Source organism: Triturus cristatus, chromosome 6 (genome assembly GCF_964204655.1).
Source record: "Triturus cristatus chromosome 6, aTriCri1.1, whole genome shotgun sequence".
Taxonomy (NCBI): domain Eukaryota; kingdom Metazoa; phylum Chordata; class Amphibia; order Caudata; family Salamandridae; genus Triturus; species Triturus cristatus.
Genome location: NC_140589.1, coordinates 176676517 through 176697222, shown reverse-complemented (window position 1 = coordinate 176697222; position 20706 = coordinate 176676517). Strand labels below are relative to the sequence as shown.

At 44.0% G+C, this 20706-nt stretch overlaps 1 protein-coding gene across 1 annotated transcript in view; it reads right to left on the bottom strand.

Moving 5' to 3' along the window:
* The window catches only part of PKHD1 (PKHD1 ciliary IPT domain containing fibrocystin/polyductin), a 1788124-nt gene that overhangs the window by 244917 nt on the left and 1522501 nt on the right, over positions 1-20706 (bottom strand). The window contains exon 49 of the mRNA XM_085609531.1: positions 680-745. Coding sequence (XP_085465657.1) covers positions 680-745 — 66 coding nt within the window. The remainder of the gene's footprint in view (positions 1-679; positions 746-20706) is intronic.

The window sequence follows — 20706 nt, the reverse complement described above, 5'->3', positions numbered from 1 at the left end:
TACCTTTAGACACCACAAACGTTTGATTATGTGGGAGCTCTCTCACAGCTCTCATAGGACTGCAGCTTTTCTCTCTCATAGTTTAACACTTTGTTTTTTTGGGCTAACAATATTTTGTATAGTTTTTCTCTTTGCCTGCTTTGTATTTTTCAGTCTGCTTACTTGATGTACCTCCCTCAAAGTGTATTTGGCTGAGGACATATGATATAACTGTCAAAAAAATCAGTGAGAAGACAGTGCACTACTGTTTAGTACTCTACATGTCTAACTCACAATAAGACCTTAAGCTACTTACACATACATGTAGCAAGCCACTTTAAAGCCACCTAAATGCATATGTAGATGGTTTTTAAGTGTCTTGCTACATGTTTATCATCTACTTATTTGCCCATTCCATGACACTGTATATACTAAACATTACAATGCCCCAAATCCCGCTCAGGTTAGGTTTGCAAAGTTTAAATCAAGTAAACATGATACAAGGGAGTAGTAAATGGAAGCTTGTATTGGGGAAAAAAGACCTAGTTTCTCTGACATCAGAACATTATAGTATATAAAACATGCGATTATGGTATATAAAACATGATTATGGTATGTAAGACGTGATTTAAACATATGAGGTCAGGTATGCCTTCAGTAATTGACAGTATTGAAAAAGCCCCAGGGTGCAGTATCTTACCTGCTGGGGGTAGTGGGACCCTTTTCTCAGCGTTGAATGTTACTCTGACATCAGATTCACCGGAAACTAAACAAAAACAGAACAAATAAAAACAAACCGGTTACAATTATTCAGAAAAAAATGATGTGTTTGTTATGATCATCCTTCCATGAAGGTTATTTGCTGCCCTTTCCTTTTTCAGCTTTTTAAGGTGTATAACTTACTCTTGCCCCTATATGGAGGCAATGAGTGTTAAAGGAGTAAGCATGAGATTTGCAAGACACATTTCAGAGACAGAACACGCACCATATTTATCTGAAAAATCACAACTCACGAACGCTCCTTAAAGTTGAATGCCACGGCCCTAGAGGGTGACACAGCCCAAAAGCAATATATGTTTAGCAGTGCTCAATTTGTAAACAATTAGGTGCCAGGATCCAAGGTATTTCACTCTGGTCCACTGTAGCCGACAACCCACATTTCAAACTTCAAGTTCAAGTCCAAGTTTTATCCTTTTTCAATATAAATTAAAGTTAAATGTTCCACTAATGAACATCACATATAAATACACACACAGCACCACCATGTGGTGGATTGTCATAAAAATGTGCCGTAGTTTACAAATAAGTGCCAAAGCTGGGCACTGGAAAACACTGGCACAAATTAAGTACTGGTGTTTAATGGCCGTTGTCCCCAACTTAGTACCAAAATCAGAGGGACTTCACTGGAATTGATGTCAATGAAAGGAAAGCTAAGAAAACATCCCTGCAATGCCACACCAATGCCAGAAGCATGATATACAAAGGACCGGTCATAACATAATATAACATAGCATAATATAACATAACATAACATAACATAACATAACATAACATGCGACTCCCTAAATGTAATATTCGAGCCTTCAATGCAGTGCCTAATTCATAGAAGGATAAGTGTCCGGGCTGAAGGTTTTGCTCAAAAGCCAGAGGTGCTGTTGAATATCGGGGTGTGCTGAATATCACAGCAGGATAGTCCTAATTCCATGTCATGTCTCTTGTTATACCTGGCAGCCTTAGGGATATCTTCCCTCAGACGTTTAACCTTCTTCCTCCATGTCTGTTTGCTGATCTCGTTTTATGATGGCCTTCGGACTGTGTGCACTTTACCGCTGCTAACCAGTGCTAAAACGCAAGTGCTCTCTCCTCTAAATATGGTAACATTGTGTTGTACCTTGACTCCCATGTTATGCTGGCCCTCTCTGTGGAATCTTGATGTGATGTCACCTTACAGAATGTTGGGAGTCAAATAGCCAAAGTTGGCTGGGCTGAGCAGCATGCTGGCTGCTCCTGGCGGGGTCTCGCTCTGATCTTCTTGTGATCTTACAACTACCTTGAATAAAACTCTCTGAACCACCTCTGCCTGTGTGGACTTGATCACTATAATTTTTGGCAACGAGGATGGGACGATCTTCAAAAGAACCTGCGTTTATCACCTCTTCAAACTTCAAGCAACATTAATCTACTGTTCAATTCAAGTCAAGCTATAAGCAACTGGCATCCTGACCCCACCAGTGACTTCCCATCTGTCGCCAACAGCAGTCTGCCAGTTGTTCGTGTTCCTGTACAGATGGGGAAGTGCTATTTCATGAGCTGCCCATCCAGTTAAGGGCGTCTCTTCCCATCATCTCTACGCATCTCTGCTGTGCCTTCTGTGAGGGTAAGCCTGCCAACGTCTTTGCTTTGTGCTGTGCCTTCAGTGAGGGTAAGCCTACCAAAGTCTTCGCTTTGTGCTGTGCCTTCTAGTGAGGGTAAACCTGCCAATGTCTTCGCTTTGTGCTGTGCCTTCAGTGAGGGTAAGCCTGTCATTCACCATCGTCTACACAGCATTTTAATTTGGACATGTAGCTCTTCTGCTACTGGGCCCTAAAGTGCCGTATGCTCCCCACTACCTTTGTTGTCTGTGCTTTCAGAGCGGGAAAGTTTTTTTCGGACATCCTGCATGTGTACTTTAGCCCACTACCAAGGACCCTGCTATCACTCGCTGTCACCTGGATTACCGTTTTGTCGGGCAGTCTCACGAGCGAAAATCCTTTCAGGCTCAACAGAGCTTCTCACAAGCTCGGCAGAGCGTTTTCCCTGCGCTGTGGGCACAATCACGGTTATCTAGGTTGTTTGCCGGACCTTTGTGCCTCTTATTCTGAGGAAAGTTACATTCCTGGTTCGCCATCCAATGTCCCCAAAATAACTGTCGGAGGAATTTCTTGTGCTTGGGAAGGTATTTTGGTCATCTGGTCTGTTTTACATTTGTTGCTACCGATAATCAGACTTCGCTTCATTGAGGTGAGCAGAGGCACTTTTTTTTTGGAGGTGTTTCTGGGGTTTGGTGCTGCGACATGGTAGTTTAAGCAGTTAAACCGCTGCCATTTGTAAATCGCGCTAGCACCTTTGCGCGTACATACTCAACACGGGCAGCCTCTCCTTACATGCCCTTTGTGCCCTCACTGCCCATGTGCCACCATTCCTGTTTTCAGCTGTGTCCAGTGGATCTTGTGTGACGTACAGATCTTCTTCGATCCTGCTATTGCCACGGACTTTTGGGCGCACGCATTTGCTGCTAGCCATCGGTATGCCGTCAGAGATGCGTGCCACCATTTTAGGTTTGGCGTATCTTCACTTTACTAACCAAGTCTCACTTTGCCATTCACGCATCTGTCTGGCATGACGTTTTCAATAAAGTTATTTGAAGTCTGCAAGCCGACTGTAGCGCCGTCGTGGGAAGATGTTCTACATGCCGTCTCTTCTCTTGCTTCCTTTGTGCTCAAGTTGAAGTTTATTTCAAGTACTTTTGTTGCAATCTCCATGTTGTTGTCGGACGTGCTGGAGCACAGTTGAGGTACTGTTATTACGATCTCCATGTTCTTGTCGGAAAGCGCATGAGCACAGTTGAGGACGTCAACTGATGTTTCCTTGTACATTGATCAGGTTGACAGAGACACTATGTTTTTCTCTTGTTTTTGCATATGAAGTTGCCGAGTCCTGATGCTTACAGTTCATATTTCCTATGTGCAGTGTTTGATGTTAAAGTGTCTGGTGCGCTTTACTAGTGCATACCTCATGGAAATGTGTTTTTCCAGCTTGTTTACTGCAAATGTTTTCAGCTTTCTACGATTATATCTGGTTTACTATTTAAGACTTGTGTTTTAATTGCTAGGAATGTTCCTGATGATGCCATTTTAGCCTTGCTTACATTTTGTTCCCTCATGCAAGGGTGAGTAGTCACTCACTGGTACTCGGGTGAGTAGTCGCTCACTGGCGTGGATTACTGGTCTGCCTTCAACACTATTGTCCATGGACTCTAGGTATATGCCAAGTTGATAAACGCTGTCAATAGTCCATTACACTATTCTGTTTTTATACACTATCCTGATTTCCCTCTCACAGAGGATCTATGCAGTACTCTATGCTCCATTTTTAAATTGTTTATTGTTACAGTGCACAATATTTATCGTTCCTGCTGTACGGTGCACAAACTCAGTTAGTCTTCACAATGTCGATATCGTACAGTGCACAATATTTTAGTTGTACCTTCTTACAGGGGATCTACGCAACGGTTTTAGTCTGTTCTGCATCCATGCAAGGGTTATAGTCCTGTTGCATATGTGTCTTTTTCTATAACCTAGAGACTGTTTACGGGTTCTTACGCACACATGTATAGTTGCCGGGTTCACACCCATACACTTTTAGCCTTTCTATGCGAGGGTGTTAGTCCCTTTGCATCTGTTACGCATCTCCATACACTTTTTCACATGTGCACAATTTTCAGTCTTTCTATGCGAAGGTGTCAGTCCCTTTGCATCTGTTACGCATCTCCATTCCAAGATATTCGTCATGGGTTCCCACCCATGCATTCGGATTTACATATTTAGCTTATGTTTTATACCCTTTTTGAGTGCATTTCAAACTTTCAATGCTAGGTATGTACTGTTTATATTGAATTTTCTTTTGTGAAATATGCACTGTAATCTTTGGATCACAATCTTGTCCTATTGTAAGGATAATGGTGTTTGGATGAGTATTCCCCTCTTTCTTTTCCTCATCTTCCTTGTTTCTTTCTTCATTTCTATTTTCCTTCTGAGGTCTTCTTCTCGTGTCTCTTGTGGATTCTGAGCTTTCCTCTGCTTTTCTGTCGTGTTTCCGTTCTCTGCGTTCATCATAGCCTGTAGCCTTGTGTTCTGTTAGTTTTCAATTTTCTGCCTCCTTTCATTCCTCTTCTGGTCAGTGGGTGTGCTTTGGGGCAGTCTTTTGTGCTTCCTTTTCACCTCTTCTCTGATGTTATTTTTTCTTCTTTTCTGTTGTGTATAGAAGGGAGGATGGTTCCTATGTTTTTGTTTTCATTTCTCTGTTTCTCGATTTCGCTCTTGTTGCTCTTCTTTCGGTGGTTTAATGGTTCTGTTTCCTCTGTGTCTCCTCTTTCTTGGTTCTTCTCTCTTGTTCTTTTGTTGTTATTTTTTTATTAAGAAGAAAGGGGAATATGTTGTACCTTGACTCCCATGTTATGCTTGCCCTCTCTGTGGAATCTTGATGTAATGTCACCTTACAGAATGTTGGGAGTCAAATAGCCACAGTTGGCTGGGCTGAGCAGTATGCTGGCTGCTCCTGGTGGGGTCTCGCTCTGATCTTCTTGTGATCTTACAACTACCTTGAATAAACCTCTCTGAACCACATCTACCTGTGTGGACTTGATCACTACACATTGGCTTATACCCAATTGGCATATTTAATTTACTCGTAAGTCCCTAGTAAAGCGTTACTACATATACCAAGGGCCTGTAAATTAAATGCTACTAATAGGCCTGCAGCACTTATTGTGCCACTCAATTAAGTAGCCGTTTTAGAACATGTCTTAGGCCTGACCATTGCAGCCTGTATGTGCAGATTTACAGTGCAATTTCGACCTTGCAAAAATAAACCTTTTGCCAGGCCCAAACCTTCCTTTTTAATACATATAATTCATCCTTAGGGCATTCCTTGGTCAGCCGAGAGGGCAGGGTGCAGTGTATTTAAAACATTGGAGCATCTCTGGGGGGTGGAATCCTCTAGAAGCTTCTCGCACCTCAAAGTGGGCCCCAGGTATATATACATTTTGGACCTCAGATACCAACTCTTTAGTACACACCTGAAGCTGTGGAAGACTCAGAAGAAGGACCGCTGTGCTGCAAGAAAGCCGGACACTTTGCTGCCTAACTGTGCTGCTCTGCTACAAGAGGACTGGACTTGCATCTTTAATTCAGGCCCAGCAGAGTGACTCCAGAGTGACTCCAATGTCTGGTTGGCTGGCCTCCTGATCAGAAGCCTCAGGGATAGAACAGGCTTCCTTCATCTTGACACCAGCACTTGCTCTGACAGGTGTGAGTCCTGCCCTCCCAGGTGGTGCAATTCCAGTCCTGGATATTTGGAAGCTGGCCTGAAGGTGCTCTGTCAGCCCAACTGTGGTTAAAGCAGAACCAACACATTGTGATGCATCGTCTCCCTGAACCTTTGCATTGGAGCCACTGCGCTAAGCATCGCCTCATCAACCCAACATTGAACCCGCTGAGGACGCATCCCTTGAGCAGAACTTCACATCATAGCCCACAGCCTTCCAGGAACCGCTGCTGTGCTTCGTATCCTCATCATAGGCCTTCACATTGCAAGCCTCTTGTCGACAGCATCCTTGACATCAACGCAGGACTCTTCATCGCAAGCCCAGCAGCTTCTTCAGAACTGGCTGGTACGCGATGCATCTCGACACAGAACTTCTCATCGCAAGCCTCCCATGGATGGCATCCTTGATGATGACACAGGACCTCGGATCGCAGCTTCGCAGCTCCTAAGAATTGCAACTGTGCAATGCATCCTTGATGTGGGACTCCGCATAGCTCCACAACCAGGATTTAAGGCGCTTTTGTTCGACTGACTTAACTGAGTCCCTGTAGCTGACCTGTGCTTCATTGCGGTCGTACTGAACTTGTGACTTTGTACTGGTCCAGCACTATCAGATATCCACAGTTGGTGCACTGTGATTTTGGTGCTGTTTTCACTTAAATCTTTAAAATTGCATATCCCTGGTTTTACAGATTAGATTTTTGTTGTTTTGTTCTGAAATGATTTATTACATTTTGCTCTATTTTGCTTAAGTTGTTGTGGGATTTTTTTTGTGTCGTGTTTTTACTTTGTTACTGTTTGAAATGCTGTATAAATATTTACATATTGCCTCTAAGGTAATCCACCACTTTTGTTCTAAGCCACCAGAGGTTTAAGCATAGGTTAATTTGGGGTTAACATGTGTTTCACTCAGACAAAGATTGTGGCTTTTGCTTGAGTAGAGTTTCATCTCCCTCAATCATCAACCCAATTTCGTACACCTCTTTAAGCCGCCACCCAACAATTGCTGCCTTTTGTTCATCCCTGCTTTCTCCCTTTGTCACTATTTTTCTGTCTTTCTTTTCCTCACTTTTGCGTTTTTCTCTCTATTTCTAGATCAAAGTCTGTTGTGGAAACATAAGTTGTGATACCAAAAAATGAGTGCTGGTGGGACCCAACTGCAACTACCGACTTCAATTAAGCACTGCTTCAGTATGTTACTAAACTATAGGCCACATGTATGAACCTTTTTTGTGTGGGCCAATTCCAAGATCCACTGAGCCACTCAACAGGATGGAGGCATTACATTCATATAGTAACTCATCTATGTCCCTACAGTGCACAACAAACTAGGATGTGAGCCCTCGTTTATACAAATACACCTATGTCATCTGAGAGGGAAATAGTGCCTACATAGGAGAATACTGCTATAGATTTAACAACTAAATGAATTTAAATGCAAACCTCCTAATCTACTGAGTCTATAAGGAGAACAAGTGAGGTGTTTGTGGGTACTGAGCCCCTTAATGTTGATAAATACCATTTTTAGAGTGTAAAGTAGATTTAGCTGGGCAACTTTGCTCACTGAGTTTTATAGAAAGCAATTGGCATATTGGGTGATGTTAGAAATGGAGGTTTCTAGTTAGCAGAGGTAGATACCTTTGTCCAAATAGGGACCCTTACTTCTAGAACCGGGTAAGGAGGATACACTTCTAAAATAACCCCTGCTCACCCCATGACAGCTTGGCACCAGCAGAGGCAGTGTGTAAAGCATTTGTGAACACATAGAGTAAAACAGTGAAAACACTACAAATGGACACCACACCAAATTAGAAAAAAAAGTAATTTTATCTAAACCAAACAAGACCAAAAATGACAGAAATCTACAATAAAGTAATAAAAATATGATTTTCAAATGGTAGAAATAGTTTAGTTCAAAGCAAATTGCAGATGCAACACTTTTAACGCAAAGTACCTTGGATGTGTCACGTTGGTTCCTTAGACTCAGAGAAGGTGATGCGTCAGTTCCTTACTCCGGGGGAGGTGATGCGTCGGTTCCTTACAGCTGCACAGGGGAGGTGAAGCGTAGGTTTCTTACTGCGTGGGGAGGTGATGTGTCTGCTTCTTACTGCGTCCCCCAACGATGCGACAGACTTGGCGTCATAATGCGACGACCCGTGATGATGCATGGGTTCTTGCAGCCGCACAGCAGGCCTTGCGTCGGAATTGGTGCGGTGATCCCAGACTTTGGAGATCGGTGCAATCGATGCAGCGTGTGGCGATTTCTCGAGCCGCCGGCAGGCACTGTGACGATTTCTTCGGCGATGCGTCAGAAACAGTTGAGGATGCATCGCACTTCTCGAAGTTGCGTTACTTTTCCAGCTCCTAGCGGCAAACAGCCTCCAGAGGCACCTCTTAGCAGGTCAGAACTCTCAGCAAGGAAGTTTAGGGGAGCTGGTGGTGAAGTCTTTGCGTCCCTGAGACTTCAGAACAGGATGCAAGCTCAGTTTCAAGCCCTTGGAGATCTTCCTGAAGCAGGGGACACAGCAAACAGCAAAGTTCTTTTCCCTTTCCTTGGCAGAAAGCAGCCACTGCAGGCCAACCCCAGGCAGAAAACAGCATAGGGGGAGTATTCCTCCTCACCTTGTCCAGCTCTTCTCCTTTGCAAAGGTTCATCTTGATTCCCAGAAGTGATCTAAAAGTCTGGGGTCTGGGCCCCAATATTTATGCTACAAAATCCTTTATTCTCTGGTGTCAAAGAAGCCCTGTGCTCAGTCAAAACCAGTTCTGTCCTCTCTGGTGCAGCTTCCTGGCAGGAGGTAGAGACAGCATTGTGGAATGCAGACCAGGCCCATTCAGGTGAAAGGAAATCTCCCCCTACTTTAAATGCAGCTCGGGTCTATTCAGCCCACCCCTGTCACTCCAAAGCCAGACAGTCAATACACAACTTAGCAGAGGTGCACTGGATGGCTAAGCAAGAAAATACCTGCTTTCTAAAAGTGGTATTTTCAAACACCAAATGTAAAAATCACCCTCAATAAAAGATGCATTTTAACATTCTGAGTTCAAGCATACTAAACTTTATTTTCCTACTTTGTTCCCAGGGGTATTTATGTTTATAAGATGTTATAATCAAACTCCCCATTCTATCCTGTGGGAACAGGTTGCCTTTCAATAGTGAAAAACAAAATTGGCAGTATTTCCCTATCAGGACATGCCACACACACCAGGGCATGTCCTACCTTTCACATACACTAGATCCTGCCCACAGGGGTACCTTGGGCCTACCTTAGGGGTGACTAATATGTAAGAAAAGGGAAGGTTAGGGACTGGCAAGTGTGTGCAATTGCCAAGTCGACATGGCGGTACCAGACTGCACACAGGAACTGCAATGGCAGGCCTAAGTTACATTTACAGGCTGCTTATGTGGGTGGCACAATCAGTGCTGCAAGCCCACTAGCAGCATTTAAGTTACAGGCCCTGGGCACACACAGTGCACTGTACTAGGGACTGATTAGTAAATCAAATAGCCAATTATGGAAACATCAATCCATAACAACAATTTACAAAGGGAGTACTTGTACTTTGGCACTGAACAGCAGTGGCGAAGTGCCCAAAGCATCTAGACCAGCAAAACGAAGTCCAACACACAGCAAAAACACAGGAGGCAAAGGCAAAAATACAGGAGAAACCCACACCAATGATGCCAGGTCTAACAGGTGGGTGCGAAGATTTTTCGTTCACAGGACACATTCCAAATGAACAAGAGTTGGGAGTTATGACAGTAGTCATGGCGTTATTATGTGTCCATTCCACTCCATTAAGTACACCTAATTTATCCTAAAATGAAGGTATCTTAAACCTGAATAGTTTGTGCTTACACAAACACATGCAACTTGCACATTCCTTTCCTTTTGTTAATCAGGAGGATTCGCTCATGTGTAATTACTAATCAATAGAAAGTGTGATCACCTTCAGGAACATGATTTCCCTTTGTTATCAACCTGAGTCTCAACTACTACCAGGGAAGACAGGGTTACTTTGCTTCATAGGGCTCTGGTGATGACTCCTTTTCCCTTAGAAATTCTTACTCAACCTGGTACTGCCTAACGTCAGAGTGATTGCTGTGTGGAAGGGGTCAAAACTCCAGACTCGCTCGTCATTCCCCAGTAGGTATATGAAAATGGTCAATGTTAAGATGGCTCCTAAAGAATACTGCAGCATGAATCTTAGCTTCTATAGATACCTGTTCTTACTATAGCCTTCAACAATTTATATATTTCTTCCCAGTTCCCAATGAAAATGGCATGAAATGAACAGTGTTTGTAAAAATAAATTAAAAGTGCTCAGTGGAAGTATAGGCACACAATTTTGAAACAATTACCCGAACAGCCATAGCTTGCTTTGATAATGTAATGAATGTTTGTAGCAAATCAGCATTCTCTGCATGGCCACCCCAGAATTTTTGTCTTTTTCTAGTGCCTATTTCTGCTGACATTATCCCTGCTAAACAGGAGAAGTGTGACTGTGTTCTCTTTTAAGCATAGTTAAATTGGCTTATCCCCGATGGACATATTTAAGTTACATATTAGGCCCTAGCATATGGTGTAGAAAGTGCACCCAGGGCTTGGAAGTTAAATGCCACCTGTGGACTTGAGTACCTATTGTGACATCCACAAAAAACATAGCTTCAGGTCCCCCGTGTGTAGCCTAATCCCAGCAGCCTACAAACCTGCTGTCTAACTTGTCAATATAACCCTTTTTGACAAATAGGAAACCCTGGAAAACCTACTTTTAAATAATAATAAGTCACCCCCAAGTATACTTTGTTGTCCACAAAGTAGGTTGGCTGATATTTAAAAGTGGAGCGTGCGCAAAATTAAAGTTAGTATGTTCCTCCCATGACTAGACCCCAAAAAATATTTTCAGTAGCTGCAGTTTTACAGGTGATAGCTAAAATAGTCATTCAAAGATTATTTTTCATATGTTCATAAAAGTCACGCTCATTGGTGAATTTAGATGTACTAATAAATATTTAGGAAACAAACTTTTAGAAAATTACCTTTTCTCTAGCTGAAGCTCCTGGAGGTAAATTTGCATCTGCCTACCAGCAGCTACCCAGAGAGTAATTGACCTTAATGAGGTGTGAAAACTTCTCCCAGAGCAGTACAATGGAGTAGGCCTGGTGAGAGGATGCACTGAGTGTGGAGCATGTGATCCCTAGCAGCTCAGGAAGGACAGATGGGGTAGGCCTGGACCCGATAACTTAATTAACTTGAAAAGATAGAGGTGAAGCATGCCCATTTATAGCTTAGGGTAAGGGGAGATTTGGAGAAGGGAATGCCTCTGTTCCCACTGCCCACCCTAGCCAGGATGGCCTGAATCCAGTGGGAGGGAAACCAGCCCCACAACCACTTTTGGATTGACGGGGCGAGGATTATTCTTTCCCAAAACACTCCCTGACTGGCACACAAGCTCTCTCCAAAGGCAGCAGGCCTGTACCATTTCCTGTAGAATGGTGCAATGTGGAATAGTTTGCAGTAATTCAAACAGGTTGTGCCGCAAACATGGGGAGAGTTGCCTTCTGGAGCCTTTTCCCCATTGGTTAGAAAGTGTCATGGAGTCACCACCACACAGCAGCTAGTGAAAATCATAAGTTGGAAACCCCAAGGAATTCTCCTCAGAACAATTTTTGGACCTGAAGAAGATCAGAAGAGGACCTGTTCCCTGTTTTACACAGGACAAAGAAGTTGATGACCTCCTGTGTGGCTACAGGGTCACAACAAGTCACAAGCGACTGTGGGGCTGATTACAATGGGTTAGGAAACGGCTCCGACTGTCGGTCGGAGCAGTTCCTACCACATAGGAATCAGCCGGTCGGATTCCTTCCCGACCGACCCATTAGGATGGTGTCAGTCGGAAAGGAATCAGTCAGAATGAGTTCAGTAATCCCAAGAGCGGCTCTTTCAGGCCGAGGAATAACGATGTCGGTTCCGACAGCCTTTCTGTGCCAGCATTTAAGACACAGAAAGGCTGCCGGAAGTCAACTTAGGGATCCCCAGCAGGGCCCTATCAGCCGTGGTCCGTGCAGGTAACAACAGTGGGGCGGTAGGGCTGGGTTGGGGGGAATTTCGAGGGACAATGACAAAGGAAAATTAATTATTTATTTAATTTTTCCTCTGCATCATCTCTCAAAATCCCCCCAACCCGGCCCCACTGCGCCACCGCTGTTACCTGCACGGACCATGGGTGACCCCCAGGTGTCCCCTCGGCCTCCGGATGGACGATGAGGGGACACCTATGGTGCCCCTCTTTTGATCCCTGCACCCCATGGCAGGCACCAGCCAAGGGGTGCAGGAATGAACTGCACCTCAATGTTTTCCAATGAAAGCATGCATTCTGGTCAGAGTGCATACTCCCATTGTAAAGAATAGGAGTGCGACCAAACAATGAGGCATATTTACAAGCCCCTATCGCCATCACAACGTCACTTTCAGCGGTGTTGTGATGGCGATAGGGGCCTCGCCTTATTTACATGGCAGAGTTAAGCCACATAACGTGGCTTAACTCTGCCTTGTAAATAAGTCCCCCTTTCACGCTATGCTTAGCGTGAAGAGGGAGGGCAAAGGGTGTTGTTGTGGGTGTTCTACCGTAACATCCATTGATTCTGACGCTGCCTCCTACTTCCAAGGGAAGCATAAATAGGAGGCAGAGCCAGAATTAAGACCAGGAAAAACATGGTCTTACCCTGGTGTAATGAGGAGAAATGTTTGTGCAGCACACATGAAAACAGCAAAGAGCCAATGATTGTTTATGTACAGAAGGTACCCCTTCCTGCACATAAAAAAATGTGTTCTTAAAAATGCTGTTTTGCAACTTCTGTGTGTGCTGCTATCAGGAGCACACACAGAAGGTACAAGGCGGCATTAAAAGCTTGTTTAAGTGCAGTAAGGGGGACCTTCCTGCACATAAACAGTATTCCTCAGCACGCAGACACCCTTGCGCTATTGTGCAAAGGTGCCTGCGTTGGTGCTAGGCTGCTAAGTGTAGCGCCAGTGCATGGGGAGACGCAGGGCTGCACCATATTCTTGTAAATATGGTGCAGTCCTGAGTTTCTAAAGTGGCGGAGCGAGGTGTTAAGCCAGAAAGGCTAACGCCTCACACCTCCACTTCCCATGTACATATGCCCCTGTGTTCGGTCGCGCCCTAATTGGTCAGTCGGGATGGCAAACAGGAGGTTGGTTGTCCCAGTACCGAGACGGTGTTGGGCAGACTTAAGTCTGCCCGACGTCGTAATTATGCCCTTAGTGACTGAAGTGACCAGGTGACAGACCTTGCTGGGGCTCCAATGGAGCGAGTCCTGGCCCCTAACTGCTGTCCTTGAGGCCATTGGAGCTTTAGAAGTGACCCCAGGAGCTTGGCTGGAAATCCTGAAAAGTTGGGGTGTCAGCAGGACCTCATGTTCAATTTCAATGCAACTCATCGGATGCAGCTTCAGGCTTGCTCCGCTGGAGGATTTTGAGCTACATAAAAAAGACTAAGTCAGAAATTAAACTTTTTGACTGGACAAACCCTCTTGGTGTAACCGACCCATGTCACCCACTTTTATAGACACTTAAGGCTTTTTTGAGCTATTTTTACATAAAGCTTCAAAAATTCCTATTTTCGATTCCCCTTATTAGAGGTTTGTCATTTTGGTGTCACTTTTCAATTAAAATGTACAGTATTTTTCTAATATGGGGAGAGGAGTTGACCTAACGGCTAGGGCAGTTTACCTAAAATCTGAGGAATCGGGTTCGAGTCTCGGCAAGGACATGCAACATCCTGTGATTCTGGGCAAATCACTTAATGTCCCAGAGCCTAACAAAAATGAATGTGTCCTCATGTAACGCAACTGGTGCTCGTGTAAAGCGCTCTGATCCCCGATACCTTCAGGTCTAATTTGCGCTATATATAAAACTCTGTTAAAAAAAATGATTGGCTTGGGATTTTTATTGCTTTTTCTTGACTCTATAACTGTTTGGCACTGCATAAATATTTAAACCATTGTCCTATGTTAAGACTGTCTGCTCTGAGTCATAGTTGCCAGGAGGTTAAGCACAGGTTCATTTAGTGACTTTTGTGGTTCACCCTGACAAGTTAGTGTTATAATTCCTTGAGGTGGGTGATCACCAACTCCAAATAAAAATCTACTTTCTTCGTTATTGTACTTGGGGAACTTCAAATGTCCACCTTGTCATGGACACCTGAGGAAATATTGACTTATAATTAGCCACCAGGGTCACTTTAGTGAGAGCAAAATGGAATTTTTGAACTTTTAGCCTTGGTAGGTTAATAATTGGTGCAAGAGCAAACTGGGGCTGATAACAAGTAGTGTCAGCTCTTAGCAGTCTGTGATGCAGAAGAGGCTGCACTAGCTGGATAGTTGGGGTTCCAGGCAATTTAACAAGTTGTGTAACACATATTCTTGTAGTAGAGGAACACTTTCCAAGTGTCACCAGATGGAAAAATAAAAGAAATGGTGGGTAAAATAGTATGACCGTACAATCCACACAGGGGAGAGAATATGTTTTTTGTAGCCCTTCAGCTTGAAGAAAGATCAGGGAGAATTGCAGTGCTGCCAAAGGCAAACATGAAGAGTTCATGAGTACCACTTCTGAGTAGCATCTGCTAGAGGAAATAAGGTGAAAAATACATTATTGTATTTTTGGAATACAGCAGTGATCAGCAGAGGCAAGCTTCACATTGCCTTTGTCGACCTGCATGCTGCCTTCGATTTAGTACTCAGAAGTAGATTGTGGAGGGAGCTGGAAAGAATGGGCATATCAGTGAGTTTATTGGATATTCTAATATGGCTGCACTCAGAATATTGTGCCAGAGTTAGATAGGGGGGAACAAGGCCAGCTGATGGACCCCTTTAGAATAGAAAGTGGATTTAGACAAGGTGCACCGACCTTGTTTTCCCTGTTCATTAACAGAGTATTTGATCATTTGGGTAGAGATGAGAGCGAATCACCAAAAGTGGATGCACACAGGGTGCCCACCCTATTGTCACAGATGACACGCTGCTGATATTGAAATCCCCCCAGGGACTACAGCAACTGTTAAACATCTTACCTACCTTATGTGGGAACGGGGGCTTGAGCTAAATAGTTCAAAAAACAAATGTATGGTTTTCAGCCCAACACACCAAAATAAAGTACAAATGTACATTGGAAATAGTCGGATAGACTATTACTATCTTCAATTACTTAGGGTATAAAACTAACGCCTAACTTCAACTGGGATTTACAACTCAAAAAGCTCATGAATTACTAACCCACCAAGCTGCTAATATAGGAAAATCCAAAAGAGGACTGTTAGAAATGGGGGTCTCTAGCTGGCAGAGGTAGGTACCTTTGTCCAAATAGGGAACCTTGATTCTAGGCAGGATACGGGGGATATACACTTTAGATAACCTCTGCTCACCCCCTCGGTAGCTTGGTACGAGCAGACAGGCCTATCCCAAAGGCAATGTGTAAAGTATTTATACCAACGCGCACAGTAACAAAAGTGAAACCACCACAAAAGGACACCACACTATTTAAAAAAACTAAAGTATCTTTATCTAAACTAAACAAGACCAAAATGACAAAAATCGAAAGTACACAGTTAAAAATATGACTTTCAAAAGGTTTCAAGAACTTGGATGTGTGTAAAAGTCACACATCCAAGAAAACTATGGATGGGTGACTTTTACACAAAGTACCCGTAGTTGCGTCAAAATTCTCAAGGCCAAACAGCCGCAGAGTCAGAAACAAAAAGATGCGTCAATTCCTGAGACCTTGGGGAGGTGATGCAATAGTCCCGCTGCACGCAGAGGAAAGGTTGAGTTGAATCTGGTCTGTATGAGTAGTGATGGGTCGATTCTTCGTGATGGTTCCAGTCCGCAGGTGATGCGTCGGAAAAACTTGCAGCACAGGTACAATGTGTGGCTATCTGGGATGCATCAACGATCGATGCATCGGTTTTCTTCAGCCGCGATCCCTTAATGAGTCAATTTTCACAGCGGCAACAGGTGCTGCATCGGTTTTGTTAATCAACGGAGGATTGGGTCCTTTGCACAACCTAAAATAAAGCGTCGGTTTTCGCAGCGGGTCGGTGATGCATGGAAATTCCACTTGCGCCATGGAGATGCGTCGCTAGAAGAGCAATGCATACATTTCTGCAGTTCTTCTTTCTTACAGCTCCCAAACAGCAAAAACAACCTCCAGAGGCCCAGAATGGGCACAGGCACCTTCTGGCAGGCCAGAACCCACAGCAGCAGAGTTCAGGGGAGGTCTTTGTGTCCCTGAGACTTCAGAACAGGAGGCCAGCACACAGAGGCCCTTGGAGATCTCCTTTAAGCAGGGGACACAGCACACATCAAAGTCCTTCTCCTTTCCTTGGCAGAAACAGCAACTGCAGGCCAACTCCACACAGCACACAGCGAGGGGCAGCATTTCTCCTCCAGCTCTTCTCCTTGGCAAAGGTAACTCTTGAATTCTAGAAATAATCGAAAGTCTGGGGTTTATGGTCTGACTTATACACCAAAATGTCTTATGGGCATATTTACGAGGGCCATATCTCCGCTTTTTTGGCTCTTAAAGCCAAAAAAGCAGAGATAAAAATATTGCCCTATTTACAAGAGGGTGATAACAAGCATTAGCGCATGTTAGCACCCTTTTACCCGACGCCTCCCTTTGCATCTCTAATGAGATGCAAAGTGGGCATCACTGGGCAGTATAACCTTGTAAATATCGCCGATGTACACATCGCGATATTTACAAGGCTGCCCACGCATTTTAGCAGATGTTAGTTTTTGGAGAAAACAGCTGTTTTCTCCAAAAACTAATGTCTGCTAAAATGCAGACTTAGCTATACTTACCATTGGGGGTGGATTATGCTGATACGACCACAGGGTTGTATCAGCAAGGTTATCGCCGTTTTCCATGGAACATCGCTGGAAAAACCAGCGATGTTCCACGGAAAACATCGCTATCGCTGGGAAATTATCACCATTGCGCTATGCGTTGTTAATACAACGCTAGCATGGCGATAATTTCCTATGATAGCCAGTGATAACAATATTCTCGCTAAGAGCGGCCAGCGATAATTATCACTGCCGCTTGTTAATATGCCCCCAAGTTCTCTTTGTGCAAGGGTCTCTGAGCCCAGTTCAAACCAGTTTTGCCTTCACTGGTGCAAAATGACCACAGGAGGTGGAGACAGGCTCCATTCAGGTGCAAAGTTACCTCCTTCTGCCATTCTTATGCAGCCAGGGTCTATTCAGCTCAGGGCTGAGTCATCCAGGAAGGGTCGTATCAGCAACACCTCAACCCGCTCAGAGGCTGTCTATAGCAGAGGTCTTCAAACTTTTTGACGCCGAGACCCCCTGTCAAAATCTTTTCGGCGTAAGGACCCCCACCTGACAAAAAAATTCTAGAACTTGATACACCTCATCTTTGACAACTATCGATAGCCATAAATGCCCCCAATTCCCACGACAAATTATATTTACAGTGGGAAAATATTAAACAGTGTTTAGCATAGCAGAGGTTAGTGATCGTGGGGGCATGGTCAAAGGTGTGGCTAAAAACAAAGGGCCTCATTTATGAGGAATTGGCGTAGGGCAGTGCCGCAAGTCTTCTTGCTGCGCTGCCCTATGCCAATGTGAAAGGGCAGGAATGCACCGTATTATTAAATATGGTACATTCTTGCCCTTTCCCCCTGCGTTGGCACACAAATTTCTTGTGCCAACATAGGCAGGGTTGTTTTTGTGCAGGAAGGGGCACCTTCCTGCACAAAAACAATCCAGAGAGGGACTTTCCTCTTTCTGTGTGTGCTGCAGAATGCAGCACACATGGAAAGTGGAAATAATGAGGAGCAATGAAAACATTTCTCCCCGTTATGCCTGCTGTGTGTAGGTGTAAGGTTTTGGCGCTGCCCCAGGTTTACATGATTTTGTAAATCTGGGGCATTGTCAAAATCCATTGGCGTTGCGTGGGAACACCCACCGCAATGCCCATGGTACACCTACTTGACACAGAGTAAGGCATCGCAGCATCATGCACTGCTTTGTCTTACTCCATATCTATGAGGCCATGCAAAGCCACGCTGGGTGACTTTGCGGTGCCACATAGTTATAATTGAGACGCTTGCGCTGCCGGAGCTTTATAAAGTGATGCTCCAGCGGCACAAGCGTCTCGTAAGCCCCAAAATATTTTGTTCTGCGCAAGTCATTTTTTAAATAATATTTTAGGATAAAACGGAGCTTCCAAAATGTAGATTTTAGTAATACCAGTACATAAGTAATGCAATTTGTTTTTTGTTTTTTTTCATAACTGTCCCTTCAACCCTCATCAGGGGTACTAAACACTGTGTAAATACAGTTACAATTAAAAGCACGACTTCACAGCCCAGGTGTTAACTCTTCCTACTACCAATGAAAAAAAAACAAATCTTTGCAATCACAATGCTTGGAGTGATTATTGCTCCCAAGCACCCTTTACGTTTGCATTTTAATTCATAGCTGCATTTGCATCTTCAGCCAAGCAGGCATCCTGGTGCGAAGGATTGTTTTACTTGTCTGCCCGGCCTCTATTTTTTCACAGCACAGGAGACGCAATTAACTTCAGCAAATAACTTCAGCAGAAGCATTTTCAGAATGAAGCACCCGGACCGTTCTCTTTTTCCAAAAGGAAAAGCACATTTTGGATTTTAGGCAGAAGTGAGGCCTGGAAATGTGCGACCCCCTTTCCATGACTCCAGGGCCCCCCTGTGGGTCGCACCCCACAGATTGAAGACCTCTGGTCTATAGGGAATTCACACCCTCTGTCTCTGTCACACTGAAACCAGACAGTTAATCCATAAATAGGCAGAGGCACGCAGGATGGTTGAACAAGAAAATAGTCACTTTCTAAAAGTGGTATTTTCAAACACACAATTTAAAAACCATCTTTACAAAAAAGATGTGTTATTAAATCCTCGGTTCAGAGATACCAAACTCAATTTTTTCATCTTAGCCATATGGGAAACTATGCTTGTAAAGTGTTACAAAGCAGTCCCCGTTCTGTCCTATGGGGCAAGATAGACTTTCAATAGTGAAAAATGAAATTCGCAGTATTTCACTATCCAGACATGTTACACACATCAGTACATGTACTACCTCTCACATACACTGCACCCTGCCCAGGGGGGTACCTTGGGCCTACCATAGGAGTGTCCTATATGTAAGAAAAGTGAAGGTTAGGGCCATGCAAGTGGGTTCACTTGCCAAGTTGACATAGCAGTTAACACACTGTGCACAGGTACTGCAGTGGCAGGCCTGAGACATCTTTTCAGGGCTACTCATGTGGGTGACACAACCAGTGCTGCAGGCCCACTAGTAGCATTTGATTTACCAGCCCTGGCACACTCAGTGCACTTTACTAGGAACCTACTAGTAAATCAAATATGCCAATCAGGGAGAACCAATCACAATAACATTTTACACAGGGAGCACTTGCACTTTGACACTGATCAGCAGTGGCAAAGTGCCCAAAGCATCCAAGCCAGCAAAAACGAAATCCAGCACAGCATCATAAATACAGGAGGTAGAGGCAAAAAGTCAGGGGAAACCACGCCAAGGATGCCAATTCTAACAAGAACCATTACGAAGAGGGTTGATCCAGCCCTAGAGATTTATAAGGTGAAGGTACTAAGAGCTGTTATGTATGGTTCTGAAATTTGGGGTTGTGCGAATACCCGATTACTGGAAAAAGCCAAGCACAAGTTTTTAAGAATACTACAAGATCTCTCAATGGGTGCCCAATTGGTCCCAGATTTTCTTGACCTGACCCAAAGGAGATTAAGAGAAAAGGTTGAATGCAGAAACTTGATCTATTGGCCCAGGCTATGGTCTTCTCCAGCCCTTGCACCCACCTGGTGGGACTAAGGGAGCTCTTGGTGCCGCAGAGAGCTTCCAGAATTCCAAGGCTGAAATTTGTGAAACATCTCCTGGGCAGACTGGGATTGGAGAAACTAGCACCAGACGATCTAAACTCAGTCTCCAAAGCCGGCCTGAAAAGTACCTATGCGATATTACGACAGTCCAAAGGGTCACTGGACACACTGGTACTTCAACTGGGGGTTTTTGAGACTTTTGAGATTATAAACTCCTCCCTTCTTATGAGCAGACAATTGATGAAATAGTGCAGTCTCTTGCTTGCAAGCTGTATAAGCACTTTAGATATAAATCGCTACTGACAAAGGCTTTCTGTAGCATGACAATGGACGTAGCGGTTAAAGATGTTGTATGCACAGTATGTAGGGGGGCATCGGAGACAATCACTCTTATATTATTTTTTTGCCCATCGTATGCTTCACAAAATAGCCAAACTGGATAGCGCTTATTTGTAGGTCTTTGGGAACTAGAAGCAGCTGGAGGCTTTTAGAATTCTTAGCACAGACACAAATAGAGCAACAGTATTTGCCTTTGCTTCATTTCATATGCCTTTATGCCTTTTCATATGCCATATACCTTTTTTACCAAGGGTATCTAAGTTATTATATTTTCATTATAAGGGATGTGGTGTTTTTCCCCTCCTCCTTTGTCTTCTATCCCAGATGGAATTTTCACTGGAATCTGACCTATTTACCTCACAT